The 18,148-nt window shown below is 34.2% G+C and overlaps 2 protein-coding genes across 2 annotated transcripts; both read right to left on the reverse strand.

Moving 5' to 3' along the window:
• Positions 1-383: 383 nt before the first annotated feature.
• Positions 384-1,415, reverse strand: LOC111901782 (uncharacterized). The gene has a single exon (XM_023897653.1). It carries the CDS (start codon positions 1,413-1,415, stop codon positions 384-386), a length of 1,032 nt encoding a protein of 343 aa, XP_023753421.1.
• A 3,868-nt stretch (positions 1,416-5,283) lies between these two features.
• LOC111901601 (F-box protein At5g07610) lies at positions 5,284-6,966 on the reverse strand. Its single transcript, XM_023897474.3, has one exon. It carries the CDS (start codon positions 6,851-6,853, stop codon positions 5,438-5,440), a length of 1,416 nt encoding a protein of 471 aa, XP_023753242.3. The 5' UTR covers positions 6,854-6,966; the 3' UTR covers positions 5,284-5,437.
• Positions 6,967-18,148: the final 11,182 nt, after the last annotated feature.

Here is an 18,148-nt window from a genome sequence, read left to right on the forward strand (position 1 = left end):
TTGGGCAAAGGCCCTATTTATAGGCTCAAGAGAGCCAGTTACAATTATTGTTGCAATCGTTCGATTGCAATATAACATACATATTTACATTATAGCCCCCTAGACTATTGAGGATTACACACTTTATGTTACATCACGAATAATATAATTGACACTTACCGACACTTTACATAGAAATATCTTACCGACACTTTTATAAAATAAAATAACACTCCTGATTATTCTACCGACACTTTACATAATGATAAATATAATAATCCCTTCCACATTGAAAGGACAGGTGTCTTCAATAATGTCTTCAATTATGAATTTTTTCGTCATTGCTTACGTCATTCCTCCCGCCTCCGAAAAGACATATTTTTGAATAATTTCTTCTTTCATTGTTAATCTTCCATGAACGGTGTTTCTTCTGTGTTTTCTGAACAGTGACTGCAATTGTGTCTTGGTGCATGCATAATATGTTTGCAAAGTTGTTTTTTGATATCAAAAGGTAATTCAGCTAGTTGATGAGAAAACTTTTCGAAAGGTTGTTCGAAAGTTTCGATTGCTTTCATTGCTTCCGGAGTGATTTCACTGTCTGTTAACGAATAGATAATGAAGGTTTTACTGGCGTAGTTCACTCTGATTCTTGACTTCTGATCTTTACCATTGCCTATGCGTGATGATGCTAAATAGACACCGGTGAGTGCAAATATTAGGTGATCTTGTGTTGGTGATTCTCGTGGTAGATCATCTTTTGTTGGCTTTGAGCCATTGCTTATTCCCATATTTGCGAAAGTAATACTTGGGACAATTAGTTGAGAGTCTTCATCAAAAATTGGGTAGCTAGAGTGCATTTTAATGAATAATCCTCTTTCCTGTTTTGCAAATCGTACTTTATAATTTCTGATGATGGTTTGCACAGCAGAAGGGAACTCGCTGATGCAGTGTAGATTGGTGCCTTCTAAATAGATGGTGTCGATGAATCCATGAATAAAATAATCCCATAAAGTCATAGGATCTGATAGGTCGGCTAAGAAGACTGCTTTAGGACCTGGGCGTCTGGCTACTGGGTAAAAGCCCATCAAAGAATGGACCTCGGTGTATGAAATGAGGCTGTCCCATAATTCGGCAAATTTTTTGGCAGATGGTTTTTTCATGGCTTCTTTTTCTTTTGTTGATAGAATGGATTCAAGGGCAATTTTTGCATTTAACTGGTTAAGGGATTTTGGGATGGATACGGGTTTTTGTGGTGTGAAGCTAGATATAGGTTTTTGTGGTGTTAGGAGAACTGTTTTTGAACATTCGACGTTATCTTTTATTGCTGCTTTGTATGCTTCGTTGTATGCGGTTTTTGCTTCATTTTTCGTTCTGTAGCTTTTGTGAATGATATTTTTTTCCAAGAATATATGAACTGGCGATTCCCCAGTCGTCATATACTCCTTTGTTTCCCCCGTTGAAAATTACGTACCATTTCTTTTTATGATCTGTTTGTAGTGGTGGATATTCCTTATGGTTTGGCGTCATGGTTTGTTGGCTTTCATCGGATGATATTTCTTAAATTTCTTCTTTTGGTTGCTTTGTTGTTGAGCTGCTGGCTGCTTCTTCTTTAGATGCTGAACAGGATGATAGAATTTGTATTGTTTGTTGTAGTTGATCTTTTTCTCGTTTGATTACTTCAAGCTGTCTGATTAATGATGCCTCTTGCTCCTCTTTTTGTTTGAGCTGGTGTTTGACCTGCTTCATGATGGCTTCCATTTCAATGAATGAATATTTGCGCCTTTTGGGTACCTGAATGATTGCTTAATGATGTTTGCTTTTAATATTTTAAATGATGATATGAGAATTTTCATATCAATGTATGCTTTGGTGATATTTTCATATCACTGTATACTTTATCATTGTTTACTTTGGATGGTATTTTCATACCAATGTATGCTTTAGCAATGTATACTTTGGATAGGTTAGATATGAGGTTTCCCTCATGTTCTAAACCCAATAATGCCTCCTTCATAGGACTGTTTACCTGAATCAGAATCAGTATCAGTTGTATATGCATAAATATCTATATCTGAATCTATCTCTGAATCTTCTATACGTTCATAGCCAAGATCATATGCAATTTTTAGTAAGTTTGTTTCTTTTTCTTTTTTAGTCTTTTTTGGACATTCGTAGGCTTTGTGTCCGTCTTCTTGACATATCCAACATTTACAATCTTTTTTATTAGATGGACAATAGTTTGTGTTAGATTGATATTTTTTCTTATATTGTTTTCTGTCTCGAAAATATTTTCTTTCACCTTGTTTATAATATTGTTTATATTTAGGTTTATAGGTTTGTTTTTTCCAAATTTTCTTTTTATATTTTTGTTTTTTATTATCTTTACAACCATATTGATTAACTTTATTAGATAGGGTATCACAGCATAAATCAATTCTTGCATCTTGTGTTGTTTTTTGTTCTAAACATTTTTTCTGCATCCATGCTTTTAATATACTTATCTTTGCTCCTAAAGTATCTGCAATTTTATTTTGTTGTAATGCTTCTTGGAAATCTTTTATTACACTTTGACTTACTAATGATGGTAATTTTTGGTAAAACATGTCTAATGCTATCTTTTTTCTAGTAAAATCCAGATTATAATAATGTTCAGAATATTCGCATATAAATGGATCTAAATAACACATGTTACAAATTCGTAAATTAGTTAAATGCCATAATGATTCTAATTGAAAAGCTTCTTGAGATGTTTTATCTTCTATTTGTTTTCCTATGAATTCTTGAATAAGCCGATTTAATACATTTTTAAATGTTTCCATGGCGCCAGTGGTAGCTATCACCATTGTCTCTGTTTCATCGAGAGATGAAAGGAAACGATATGCATTGCCCTGTGTTTTATGTATAATATAATTAAGAAATTTTTTTGGATGTAGATTTCTTAATTCTTTAGTTAGTTGAATTTGAATTCCCATTTTATTACTCCATTCTTGAATTTTTGCTTCGGGATTTTGCTCACAATCAATAAAAAGAATATCTGAATTTGTTGGAAAAGTAAATAGTTTAGGTATATATTGTGGATGTATTTTTTTCCCATTTATTTTGTTTGTTTTTTACCATTCCTTGTCTATATAAAAAATTTTCTTCTAACGAAGGTGGTCCATATATGTATTGACTTTGATAATCATCTTCAACATATGATTGTTTTCGTTTTAATCCAAAATTGTGTTGTGAATCTCTATATGGATTTAAATAAGGGTTTTCATCATCTGAAGAAAAATCATATATTACTTCTGCGTCATCATTATCTGAATTATTTTCGATTATATTATTTTCTTGAATTTCAGACGGAATTTCTAATGCTGCAAATAATTTAGTTAGTGTTTCTACTTTTTCTTGTAAAGTTCCCATATATATTAAATAAAATTTTTAGTTTCTTTTTCTTAGTGAATTAGTTATTATTAATGCTTTTTCTATTTTAAAATTTATTTAACAAATTAATTTGGTTATTTTATCTTCAAGGTTTTTTATTTGTTCTTGTTTCCAATTTATACTATTATTTATTATATGTATTGCTTCAATATTATATATATAATTTATTATTGATATGTTCGAGTCTATTTTTAAATTTAGAAGAAATTTTTTAGACTGTTTTAATGTTTTACGAAAAAATTTTAATTCTTGTTTATTTGTATTTAGGCTTGAAAAACTCATACTTATAGCTTGAATGACTTATAATGATGATTATTTATATAATGTTTATGGTGACAAATAAAGACGGTCATACTAAGGATAGAAATAATAGTACAAATGAATGCTTATTAATATTTAGAAGTTATATGTTTTTTTTAAAATACAAATAATTTTGTTTTTAGATGACGTATTTGCTTATAACGAATTTTAATACTAGTTTTTATAAAATATCTAACATCATGAATATAGTTATTGTTTAAAACCGTACCTTGATTATGAGGTTTGTAGGAATCCTTGAGATTTTGCTCAGAATTATTTATAGATTCATGGATTTGTTGTATTTTTAAAATAATATTTCTATTAGGTATACAATTCATCAATATTTTGTTAGACATAAATATATATTTTAAGCATGAATTTGATTAATTTGATTATTTTTAAAAACGAGTATTATTTTAATAAAATTTCAAATTTTGTAAAAACTCAAAATGATATTATCATGAAGAAATAAAAGTAATATAACGATTGAAAATATCTTTAGACATATTTATGATATTAAATCTTCTTATGATAAATATCTTAGTTGTTGGTGATGACTTTTTAAATATAAGTATTTAAAAACAATGATCTTTCATTATTATGTTTACAATGTTGCATATGTTTATTTTCTTATTAACGATAGATTGAATATGTAAAATAATAAGAACGTTACTTAACTCTGATACCAAATTTAATATAATATGATGACGGATTAATTGATTTGATAAATTTAACAACATGACGGAATTAATAAAGATTAAGAAAAGATTATACCTGAATGATGCAGAAGGTTATACCTGAATGATGCGTTGGATTAGTTTGATGATAAATTGTGTTGAATGATTAGATGATTATATGGATATGTTTGGATAGAACTCTGCTATTCAGAAATAGAACAACTATTTCAACAGAGAAGACAATTGAGATCAACTCAAGTCTTAAACACTCAAACTTAGCTTGTTTATTTCATTTGGGCAAAGACCCTATTTATAGGCTCAAGAGAGCCGGTTACAATTATTGTTGCAATCGTCGATTGCAATATAACATACATATTTACATTATAGCCCCCTAGACTATTGAGGGTTACACACTTTATGTTACATCACTAATAATATAATTGACACTTACCGACACTTTACATAGATATATCATACCGACACTTTTATAAATAAAATAACACTCCTAATTATTCTACCGACACTTTACATAATGATAAATATAATAATCCCTTCCACATTGAAAGGACAAGTGTCTTCAATAATGTCTTCAATTATGAATTTTTTCGTCATTCCGATAAGTCCGTTGAAGTCCCCCCCCCCCCCCCCCCCCCAATGGGAAGGGACAAAGCAAAGGAGACCAATGGTGGACAAAATGCGCCGGGTATAAAAGAAAGAATGAATAAAATTTTCAAACAAAAACAAATGTGACACCACTCTTTGAGTGTGGCAAAAAACTACATTTTTTTGGTAAAAATCACATGTGACGCCTAAATGACAATGTGACAAAATAAGAGACTCCAACCTTATAAATACGACACAACTTTCCGATTTGCCATCCAAGTATTTTTCTTACCTATAAACAAGTGCACTGTATATATTTCCTAATAACAACGTATTTATATTTTTTACATATATGTTTTTTATTTATTAGCTATAATAACAATACACGTATAACATTTACCATACTAAAATACTTTTTCTATATAATAACACCTATAAGCTTTCCTATGTCAGAAAGAAGCCAAGGTTTCGATATAGCGATGAACTTCCGAGTGACCGATTCGTCCATAGGAAATGGCGTACAGATGATTAAGATCAAATATCGCCTTGAAACTCTTGTCCACAACGTTGTACCTTATAATCTTTCCTGGAATCTTGATCACAATGAACATTTCTTCTTCTTCTTCACCCCTAACCACATCAAAAAATTCGAATTTGTAATAATGCGGGCTCGATGGATCTAAGTAGCTATGGATCATCTCCGGGTACGCAATCGGAACCTCATCAAGCTCCACTCCATACTTGAGAAACCACCCAGAATGATCGTTCAACATCTCATACACATTCAGCTGTAAATGACTCTCAAAGCGATCGACCCTCTCCCCCAAATGTAGATGGCCTTGTGACTCCCCAAAGTAAAGGGGCATTGCTCCGTCTCGATAACCTCCAAAAGATGCCACCGCCATCGGCAATGGCAGCGATTGTATCTCTTCTGTGTCGAGCTTAAAGTACGATGGACTAACACAGGTGGGAGCCCAGTAAAGCGCGTGATTCAAATAAACTCCAGAGCTGAAGCTCGTATAATAAGGCGCAGAGAAAGATTGATCTGAAATCTTCCATTTCCCTGTCTCAGATGAGTAGATTTGAATCCGAAACAGATCCTCATCAGGTTTAGCAAACAGATACTCATCAGGTTTAGCACGATGAAAGCAAACAACTTTGTAGTGAACACAATCTGTTTGATGAAATGCCAGACCCATAAAACGGATGGTTTTACGAACATCCATGCCTCCGGGAACCGATGGGAGGAGGGAAAATTGCTTGGTTGTGGGATTGAATATGTAATATCTACGAGCACGTACATGCCCCCGATCGCTACAGCAAAGCAGCAATCCATTACAAGACTGAACGATTGTAATACCACTAGGATCATGATAGAAGTCGAGCTTACGAAAAGGAGGAGTGCTTCGGTCTTCATTATTAAATGGAATATACAAATTGCGAACAAAAAGGCCAGAGGAAGCATTTTTATACAGTAGGGTAAAACGCCGGTGACTCAAAAGGGAACGCCAGTGTTTGGATACAGATTTGAATCGAAGAACAGAGGTAACTGGAAGCCGGCGAAGGATTTCAATTAAAAGTTCATCGTTGGAACCGATCAGAGCTCCAGACTGAGTCGTCAGTTGAGTGGAATCCGCCATGGCAGCTTCCATGAAGCAGAGCTTCATGGTGTTCTGGATCTTTTGGACTTTGGCTCTGGTGTTTACCATTTTTGGAGTGGATTGATTGCCTTGAAGTAGAATAGGCGTATTTAAGGTGTGTTTTTCATACTGAAAGATTGCCAGGGACGCTGATGAGTAAACAGAAAACATAAGCTTCCCATGAAAGCTTTGACTTTGTTGATGTTGACTTGAATTTGTCCGCATTTCTAATAAAAAAAACGAACCAATTTTTTTGAACAAGTTCTTATTTCCTAACCACAGCAATTTGGAAGAAAAATTCTTGCATGAGATCGATGAAAAGGCAGGATTTCGATTGCTGGTTTGCCTGAAGTTGTAATGATGGTGTAAATTTAATATTTTCATTTCATTATAACTTCATCCATAAAAATATAGTAATAATAAGTTTTAGAGTTTTTCTTTTAGATAAAATTATATAAATAGTCTATGTGGTTTATTAAAGTTCATAATTTTTTAATCTTTACTATTTATTTTTAATGCAAATAACCCCTTGTGGTTTCTAAACTTGCACGGATCAGTCTTTTACGGATGCTAAAACTTGCATAAATGGACTCCAAACTATATAAAATGACTATTTTTATATTTTTAATTTCTTTTATTTTATAAAAAAAAAACTAAATTTAATTATAAAAATAAGAATATACATCAACCCCTAAAATTAATTTCTATTTTGTTTATCTTTTGAGGTTAATACAAAAACTAATTTAACCCTCTTATGTGAGGTTAATATTCCCAATCATTTCTCTCTCACCTCTTATGTGTTTCCACTTTAAAATTAGGGAGAGAAAACACACGAGAAAAAGAGATGGGGATGGACCCTCATCGTCGACAATCGACACTCTCGTCGGACATCATAAAGAGAGACACAAATATTGTGAGAAAGAGAGAACTAGACAATTAGATTGAGGAACAAAGATATCATGTTGTCTCCAGCCGCATGATGAGTTTTGGTGATGATGATGCCTTCCCCAGTGAAAAAATTCCTCTGCCTTCACTAATGACCGTTCTTTACCCTCATTAAAAACATTTAAAAGAAGCCTAATGGATGGTGGCTTCTATACCCCCCACTCTCACCTCATCTTCATCAAAAAAAAAAATCCTCAAACTCCACCATCGAGCGGTGTTGATCCTCCCTCTCCCTATTAAGATGATTTTCTCTCCCGACATCCTTTTAAATAGATTTTAGAACAAATTACTAAAATTGTTCCTGTGGTTTGTCAAAATTTCTTGTTTGCTCCCTTACTTTTTTTTTTGCACTTAAACCGTCCCAATAGTATGGTTTTATTGCATTTTTCGTCCCTAACCAATTTGAAATGACAAAAATACCCTTGTTGATTATTTTATTTGTTTTCTTTATTATTAACATATTAAATGAAATATTTTAATATGTATGGGGCCTACCTAACACTAAAATATTCCATGTACGTACATACCTTGTATCGACGTCATCCCTCACTTCCACCGACTCCTTCACCAAACTGATGGGTATTATGCAAAACATATAATCCTATGTGTGCATGCAACCCTAAATAATTTTGATCTATGTTTTCTCTAATTGAACATACAACTTGAACAACAAAATAGAAAACCCTAGAATGCTAGTATATAATCCAAATACACAGTTAGGGTTAGAAGAATCATACCTTGATTGTTATATTGTAATAACAATCCAAATCCTTATGTTGTTGAAGCCTTGAAAGCAAGCGTCACAAATGTCATGCCTCTAGTGGTTCACACCTAACACTAACAGTGGAAGATGATTGAGAAGGAGGAGAGAGGCTTCAAATTTTCATCTTTGGCTCTTCAAGTGAATGAGTGGCGGTAAATTATAGGGTTTATGTTGTTTATATAGTGCAGTTAGGAAACCCTAGATAAACCCTAATCCAAGATAATCATAAACCGGACAGTTATCCACGTTCATGTTTATCCACCAAAGACTATTCTAGAAACCCTTAGGCCATAGAAAACCGTCCAAGGCCTATGGAGGGTTCTAGTTCCCTCTTGGTCAACAGTTGAATAATTTCATTTTAGTCCCTGCACTTTTAATTAATTCTTTTAATCCCAAATTAATCCAAATTAATTTTTGATTAAATATTAATTAAATATTATTGTATCTAATTAATATATTATTTTCATAATATATTAATAAATCATTTATTTTAATTCATTAATCAAATAATAAATCAACCTATTTCTCCAAAATCATCTTATCTAGTTGCTAGCCTTGAGGGTAACCCAAAAGGATTGTGCTACTATAAATTTACGTACATACCAATTGTAGTTATGGGATTAGACACCTAATCCAACAGTCTCCCACTTGGATAAGTCTAATAACTATAATTGCCAGTATATTCTTCTAAACTGATCAGCAAATTGTAGCTCTCAAAACTGCTACCGAGCTCTGAAATAGTCAGTTACGTGTCATAAGATAAGGGATCTTTGTTCTTCAAGATATCGTGCGGACATGAGACATGGAACATAATCAATTTCATGTCCAATACTTTGTTTCCCAATTTATGATTTGCAACGACAAAGAACTACTAATCGAACACATCAATTTAGTCTTGGTCGGGCCCGACACTATAAGTGAACACGAAATCATTGAGGGACCTAAAGATATCGCCTTTTCCCCCTAAGGGTAAAAAGGAATAGATAAAATATAACTTATATGCTTGTACTATTTACTTATCAAATCATGCACAACAATACATTTTATGACATCAATTTACTGATGCGTTTACGTATCATCAATGCACAACCGACTTGTAAGCAACAACTCATATATCTTCGTTTAAAGATTATAAGATATTATCATCTCATAATTACTTATGATAATTTCCATGAAGTAATTCTCTAAGCGTGGGTTAATCCAATACTTAAATTCTCTATTTCAAAGTACTCACGAATATTGCAGCAATACCATTGTTATGTCTAAAACCCTTTAGACAATTTACAATTCAATTCATGATAGTCTTGATTCACTACTTACTTCCAAAAGTATGATCAACTATGGATGTTTGAACAATCTAATTATTCGGGAAATAAAACATGCAAAATGAAACATAAAATAAATAATAGACAGAAGGTAGTAATCCAACTCATAAATAAATCTCCATTACTTAATCACCAAAAGTCAATTGCATTTATTTCATTACAAGTTCCTAAATACCTGTCTAACTACTAAAACTAATATCATCCTTCAGACCAATGCTCCTAGCATATTGAATATGCTTGACCCTACTCAGACCCTTTCTGAGGGGATTCGTTGGATTTTCTTCTGATGACACCCTCTTCACAACGAGGTGACCTTCTTCTACTCTATGTATGATGAAATGATATTTTTTGTCGATATGTCTTTATCTGCCATCATTTCTTGGTTCCTCTGTTAAGGTAACCGCCCCTTCATTATCAAAAAAAAATCTTCATTGGTTCCTTGATAGGTGGAACAATTCCAAGATCTCCAATGAGGTTCTTTAACTAAATCACCTCATTTGATGCTTTGATCGTTGCTATGTACTCTGATTCATAGGTAGAATTAGCCATTGTCTCCTGTTTGGAACTTTTCCAATTTAATGCTCCTCCATTAAGGGTAAACACCCAACTAGATTAAGAACGAAAGTTATCTCTGTTTGTCTGAAAGCTGGCATCAATATACCCAGTTACTCTTAATTTATCACTGACACCAAGCACAAGGACCCAGTCCTTAGTTCTTTGCATATACTTAAGAATATTCTTAACTGTTATCCAGTGAGTTCTACCTGGGTTTCCCTGATAACGACTGACCATGCTTAAAGCAAAAGCCACATCAGGGCGAGTACACATCATAGCATAAATGATAGATCCAACGGCGAAAGCATATGGAACTCTACTCATCTTTGATATCTCTACATCAGTACTTGGGCTCTGAGTCTTACTCAACTTGGTATTACTCTGTATAGGCAGTTCTCATTTCTTGGAATTTTCCATGCTAAAATGCTTTAGCACCTTTTCCAAATAGGTACTTTGACTAAGTCCAATTAGCCTTTTACTCCTGTTTCACAAAATTCTTATCCCCAAAATTATAAGCAGCCTCTCCCAGATCCTGTTGGATAACGTGTCTAAGTCCATAACTATTTCTGGTATGTACTTGACCCGAACCGGCATGGTCCATTTGGGTTGCATGGCACCATGCAATTGGATAGACTAAATGAGAGAAATAACACTTGTGGTTTATTAATATATTATAAGGTCTAATATATTAATAATATTATTTAATTAGTTTGATCAAGAATTAATTTTAGAATTAATTAAGTGATCAAAAGATAACTAATTAAATATATGGGTTGATTATGTAAATCATCCATAACTTATATAGTGGGATAAGAGGCTCCATGGATAATCAAGTTGGGTTGAACCCATTGGACGCTCCATGGAGGCTCCATGGGAGTTACAAACCCATGGGTCATGGAAATGAAGAGTCATGACACATTAGGGTTTACATGGTGTAACCCTAAATGTGTCAACACTATATAAAGCTCATGTTTCTCCCAAAATAGGCTACACATGCATGCTTGAGGGCTAGAGCCGATTTTTAGAGTGTTATACTTTCTCTCCAAGTTTACTCAATAGCATTTGGTGTTGTGTGAAGCATTTGAGGCATCACATTTGGGGTGCTAGGCTCACAAGGTTTCAAGGATCAAAATCAACAACAAGGTATGTAGTTCTATCTTTCATTTAAGTTAAAATTGTTCCCCATGTATGCTAGATAGGATCAAAACCTTGGAAATAACACTTGTGGTTTATTAATATATTATAAGTTCTAATATATTAATAATATTATTTAATTAGTTTGATCAAGAATTAATTTTAGAATTAATTAATTTTGGATAGACTAAATGAGAGAAATAACACTTGTGGTTTATTAATATATTATAAGTTCTAATATATTAATAATATTATTTAATTAGTTTGATCAAGAATTAATTTTAGAATTAATTAAGTGATCAAAAGATAACTAATTAAATATATGGGTTGATTATGTAAATCATCCATAACTTATATAGTGGGATAAGAGGCTCCATGGATAATCAAGTTGGGTTGAACCCATTGGATGCTCCATGGAGGCTCCATGGGAGTTACAAACCCATGGGTCATGGAAATGAAGAGTCATGACACATTAGGGTTTACATGGTGTAACCCTAAATGTGTCAACACTATATAAAGCTCATGTTTCTCCCAAAATAGGCTACACATGTATGCTTGAGGGCTAGAGCCGATTTTTAGAGTGTTATACTTTCTCTCCAAGTTTACTCAATAGCATTTGGTGTTGTGTGAAGCATTTGAGGCATCACATTTGGGGTGCTAGGCTCACAAGGTTTCAAGGATCAAAATCAACAACAAGGTATGTAGTTCTATCTTTCATTTAAGTTAAAATTGTTCCCCATGTATGCTAGATAGGATCATAACCTTGGAAATCAACTTTGCATGAGAATTAGACAAACATAGATCCAAGGTTATTAGGTTTGCATGTACACTTAGGAAGTGTTAGAATGCTCAAAACCCATCAGATCCTTCATAGCGAAACACTTTCAAAGCCAAGACTTTGCTTCTTGCAAAGTTGGAATGTCGTTTCCTATAAGAAGTATGTCGTCAACAAACAAAACTGGGAAGGTTACTATACTCCCACTAGCTTTGACATATACACAAGATTCATCTTCACTTCTAGAAGCTTGTTTCAATCCATAGATTGATTTCTCAAGCTTACACACTCTATCTGGATGACTTATGTAAACATCCTCAACCAACTTCCCATTAAGGAAAGCAATTTTGACATCATTCTGCCAAATTTCATAATCATGAAATGCAGCTATGGCAAGGATTATCCTAATAAATTTAATCTTAGCTACTAGTGAGAAGGTCTCATCATAGTCAACCCCTGGGATTGGAGTAAAGTCGTTCGCAACCAGTTGAGTCTTGATAGTGTGTACCTTTCCATCCATGTCAGTCTTCTTCTTGAAGATCCATTTGCACTCAACTGTCTTATGACCTGGTACATTGTTAACCAAATTCTAAACTTAATTGGCATACATGAACTTGATCTTGTTGTCCATTGCCTCTTTCCACTTGGCTGACTCAGGGCCTACCATGGCTTCCTTGTAGTTATCCGGTTCATAAATTTACCAGTGTACTATCACAGATAAACATATCACCTTCTGCAGTAATATGGAAACCATACAACTCTGGTTGTATTCTAACTCTAGTGGAACGCCTAAGAGGTAACGACTTGTCAATTGGTTCAACTGGAATTTCTTCCTCAGGTTGAGCCCTATAATTTGTAGAATTTCCTTCATCCTTTGACTCTTGAATTTCTTCAAGATCAATAGTACCCCCACTGTCATCTTTGCATGTTAGCTCTTTCTTGAGAAAAACTCTCATTCGTGCTATAAAGACCACGTTCTCACTAGGTCTGTAGAACAAATATCCAAAGGACTTATGTGGGTAGCTGATGAAAATACATCTCTCACTTCAAGGTTTAAGCTTTTCGTGAGTCTCTTGTCTTACGAAGGATTCACAACCCCAAACCTTGATATGTTCTAACGAGGGAACCTTCCCTTTCCACATCTCGTGAGGTGTTTTTAGACCTGGTAATGGATCGGGTTTTGACCCGGATCTGATCCAAACCCGTAAAAATTATATGGGTTTGGAGCGTAGTTTTTGATTCGTTTACCCGTTAATGATCCATACCCACTAACCCTTTTATTAAGTGGGCCAGGTATGGATCATCACCGATCCGCTCAATTTATAACCCGCCCCATATAAATTTTAGAATTATACATTTATATTTTATACTTCTTAACGTTTAATTTTAATTCTAATCAAAAGTCCAAAGGGCAAAGGCCAAAGAAAAAATGCTTTTACATAGGAATCGATAATTCGGTTTCTAAACTTATAGACTTCTATCAAGAATCATAATGTCATTCAATTTATATTCATCAAGAAATCGTAATATCCATTTATAATTCAATAAATCAATTTTAACATGAAAAAATTTGGCAAATGCTATTCACTATCACTACAACCGACATTCATAAATCAATTCAAAGTTGTTGCAATAGTGAATTTTAGTTCCGATTTAAATTCTTCGAGTACGTAACGTCCTTTTCTAAATCAACTTTTTTATTTAAAAAAATGTTATTTTAAGTATTAAGATATAGTATACATTTTTTTATTTAAGAAATTTTATTTTAGGAATTAATTAAAATGTGTTTGATTATTTAAAAAACCTTTGGGTTACGTGGCGGGTTTGGATATTTGTTGATTCGATGGATAAGGGTATGGGTCTGATTATTTAAAACCCTGTGGGTTACGGAGCGGGTTTGGATCGGATTTTGAAATTTGTTAAAAAGGTTTGGATCAAGGCCGATTCGCTCCAAACCCGCTCCATTGCCAAGTCTAGGTGTTTTGGCAACTTTCTTTGTTAGAACAAGATTAAGAATGTGGGCGACAGTCTCTAAGGCATACCCCCAAAAGGAGACTGGAAGTGAAACTCGACTCATCATGGAATGAACCATGTCCAACAAAGTTCGATTATGCCTCTCAACCACATCATTAAGTTGTGGTGTCCTAGGAGGAGTCAATTGCGAAACTATTCCACATTCCTTGAGGTAGTCGTGGAGCTCAATATTAAGATACTCATCGCCTCTATCGGATCTAAGCTTCTTTATCTTCTTGCCCATTTGATTCTCGACTTCTTGCTTAAACTCTTTGAACTTTTTAAGGGTTTCTGACTTATGCTTGATTGAGTAGATATAGCCATATCTGCTATAATCATCAGTAAAAGTCACATAGAATCGATTGGCATCCCTTGTGGTGGATCTGAAGGGTCCACACACATCTGTGTGTTTGAGATCCAACAGTCCTTCACATGTTTCACAAGAACTAGTGAAAGGTGATTTTGTCATCTTTCCAAATAAACAAGACTTGCATTTATCATCTGACCTTAAGTAAAATGATTCCAACACTCTATCCTTTTGGAATTGGGTCATGCATTTCTTGTTAACATGTCCAAGACGACAATGCCATAAGCACACTTTGTTTATACCATTAGACGAATCAATATGAAAAACATTATTTCCTAAATTGTCTACAATCATGACAATTTCGTACACACCATCACAAGGTAAAGCTTCAAATTAAAAACACACCATTTTTATAAGCAGAAATAGAACCATTATTATTATTAAAAGAATATTTAAAAGCTTGTTTAAATAAAGCATGAAATGAAATGATGTTTCATGTCATCTCTGACAAGTAGCAACAATTTAATAAATCTAAACCTAACCCACTAATAAGCACTAAGCTATAAACTCCAATCTTGGTGATAGGTGAAGATCACATATTTATTATGATCAAGTTCATCTTTCCATGCTCCACATCTTTACTTCTTCTTAGCCCCTGCAAACCAGAACAAATATGAAACCCTCATATTGTATCAAGGACGCAAGAACGAGAATATGATGAGTTATTAGATATGATAGTGTAAATACCTGCCGATGTTGGATTCACCTTGCCATCCTTGATGTCCTACAAGTATTTCAGACATCTTCGTTACCAATGCCCCTTGTCATTGCAATAGAAGCAAGTGACCTCTTTGGGGTCAGAGACAGGAGGAGCATCAGAACTGGATTTTCCTTTAGGTCCTGTACTTGACGACCCCACTTGGGATTTTCCCTTATAGTTTTGTTTGGGAGGACCTTTCCTCTTCTTCCCTTTCCCTTGACCTATGGCCAGAACAGATGCACTTGTAGGAGATGAGGCAATACCTTTTCCTTTCATTCCTGCTTCTGTTTTTTGAAGGAGGTTGTGCAATTATGACAAAGTAGTTTCATTTTTGTTGTTCAAATGATAAGTCAATGTGAATTGATCATAACAACTTAGCAGAGAGTTCAACACTATGTCGATTGCCAGCTCTTCGTCAAAATTCAGATTAAGCTTGATTAGCCTATCCACGTATCGTTGCATTCTCGAAATGTGGTTACTCACAGACTCTCCATCCTTCATCTTGCTAGCAATGAGGGACTTTACCACCCCATACTTTTCTTAACGAGCTCGCTTATGGTATTTCTCCATAAGGTCCTTGTTCATCTCGTACAACCAGTAATCCTCATAGTTCCTTTGCAATTTTGGAGTCATTGTTTTCACCATGATGCACACAACTTTTTTGGCATCATTATAGTGTTTTCTGTAGACAACCTTTCATCAGGAGTGGCCTTTGATTTGTCGATCTCATCCAAAGGTTTTTCAAGGAAGTATACCTTGTCTTCGAAGCGAAGGGCAATTTTGATGTTGCGCATCCAATTGTTGTAGTTGGTGCCATCCAGATGCACCTTAGAATTGATGTTTAATCGAGAGAAGTTGTTGTTGTTGGAGGAGGAGGAACCAAAGTACCAGATGAGATTCATTTACATTCTCCCCCTAGAGCTCAACTTTGTAGTAAGAATGATTTTCAAAGAAGGTAACATCCATAGAATTATATATTTTTCGTGTTGCTAGAGGATAACATTTGTAACCCTTTTGATGCGATGAATACCTAATAAAGATACACTTAATAGATTTGGGATCTAACTTGCTACAACTATGAGAGTGATTGTGTACAAATCCAATGCAACCAAAGACTTTAGGATCAAGACAGTTTGACAGTTAAGAACCCGTAAGGGCATTTAGTTTATAAGGTAAGTGGTTGTAAGAACAGCTTCACCCCAGAAGTGTTTGGGAACTTGAGTAGAAAACATGAGAGACCGAGCAACTTTAAGGAGATGTTAGTTTTTTCTTTCAGCAGTTCCATTTTGATGAAGGGTGTCTACACAGGAGCTTTAGTGTAGAACACCATGTTGAGTGAGATAAGAACTAAGAGTAGAATTTAAGAATTCTTTGTCGTTATCCATCTTGAGGATTTGAATATTGGTGTGAAATTGAGTTTGAATCATAGAATGAAAATTTTTAAAAATTTAACCCACTTCTGATTTGGAATTCTTGAGATACACCCAGGCTAACCTAGTGTGATCGTCGATGAAAGATACAAACCATTTTTGTCCAGTTATAGTCTTAACTCATGAGGGCCCCACGCGTCGCTATGCATTAATAAAAATGGTTTGAAAGGTGTGTATGGTATACTATAATAAGTGTTTCGAGTATGTTTTTAAGTTGGGAAATTTCACAACAAAGAGAGTCAGGACATTTATTAATAAACAATGAGGGATTGAGACGATAGGGCCACAACATGATATTACTATATTTATTGGAACGAGAGTGGTTATTCAAAGAGAACAAGTTGAATTTTTGAGATGTCCTGACAGAAAGAGTGTCATCTTGTAAGACATAGAGCCCATAACATGTCTTAGCACTGCCAATCATTTTCCTCGAACCCTAGTCCTAAAACACACAAATATCTGGGTAAAACTTAGCCACACAATTGAGTTCACATGTAATTTTACGAATAGAAAGTAAATTATATTCCAATTTGAGAACATGAAGAATAGATTTGAGGGTTTGATTTTGGTTTATTTTGACTGAACCCACACCCTCAACTTTGGAGGATGTGTCATCTGCAATTTTTATTGTGTAATGTTTTGGACTTGCATGAAACTCAGAAACAATGCGTGGATTTCTTGTCATATGATATGATGCTCCAGAATCAAGAACCCAAGGGTTAATATGTTGTTTACTGACCATAAGGGCTAATGAATGGTTACCTTTAATGGTCAACAACCCTATACCAAGAGTGGTATTTGGTTGAATGGACTGACTAAGAATTATCTAAAGTGGCTCCAATTGTTCTTTGGTGAAAGGAGATGGTTTGGATGTGTCCTATTTTCCTTCGACAAAACCTGAAGGAGTAACAACCATATTTCCATGAGTTTCTTTGTCTTTCCATGATTTTGGTTTCCAATCAACATGTTTTCCATGAAGTTTCCAACATGTTTCTCAATAATGTCCATATTTATGACAATGCTCACACCATGGTCGTCCCTTTTGTTGTCCTCGGGTAGCAAGAGCAGAAGAATCTTGAGTTAATGGATTAGAGGAAGCAGCAAGCATGACCATTTTCCTGCTCTCTTCCTATTGAACCTATGAGAATGCTTCCTTGACATGAGGAAGAGGCTCGATACTCATGATACTACTCTTGACTGCATCAATTTCTTTATTGAGTCCATGAAGAAACTTGAAAGTTCTCATTTTCTCAATGATATTTCGGTATAGAGTAGTGTCACCAGTAAACTTCCAAGAATAGGTTTCAAACAGATCTAATTGTTGCCAATACCGAGTAAGAGTGTTAAAGTATTGCGTGACATACGTGTCTTCTTGGCGGAGGTCATAAAGGGCGATTTCAGTCTTGAAAATTTGTGATGTATTTTCAAAATTGGAGTAGGATTCTTTGACAGCGTCCTAAAGTTCATTTGCAGTCGCATATAGAAGAAAGTTTTCTCTTATATCATTATTCAT

Source organism: Lactuca sativa, chromosome 9 (genome assembly GCF_002870075.4).
Source record: "Lactuca sativa cultivar Salinas chromosome 9, Lsat_Salinas_v11, whole genome shotgun sequence".
In the NCBI taxonomy this organism is placed as follows: Eukaryota; Viridiplantae; Streptophyta; class Magnoliopsida; order Asterales; family Asteraceae; genus Lactuca; species Lactuca sativa.

Coding starts and splice junctions, on each gene's coding strand:
- LOC111901782 (XM_023897653.1), bottom strand. CDS start 1,415: ATGACGACTGGGGAATCGCCAGTTCATATATTCTTGGAAAAAAATATC.
- LOC111901601 (XM_023897474.3), bottom strand. CDS start 6,853: ATGCGGACAAATTCAAGTCAACATCAACAAAGTCAAAGCTTTCATGGG.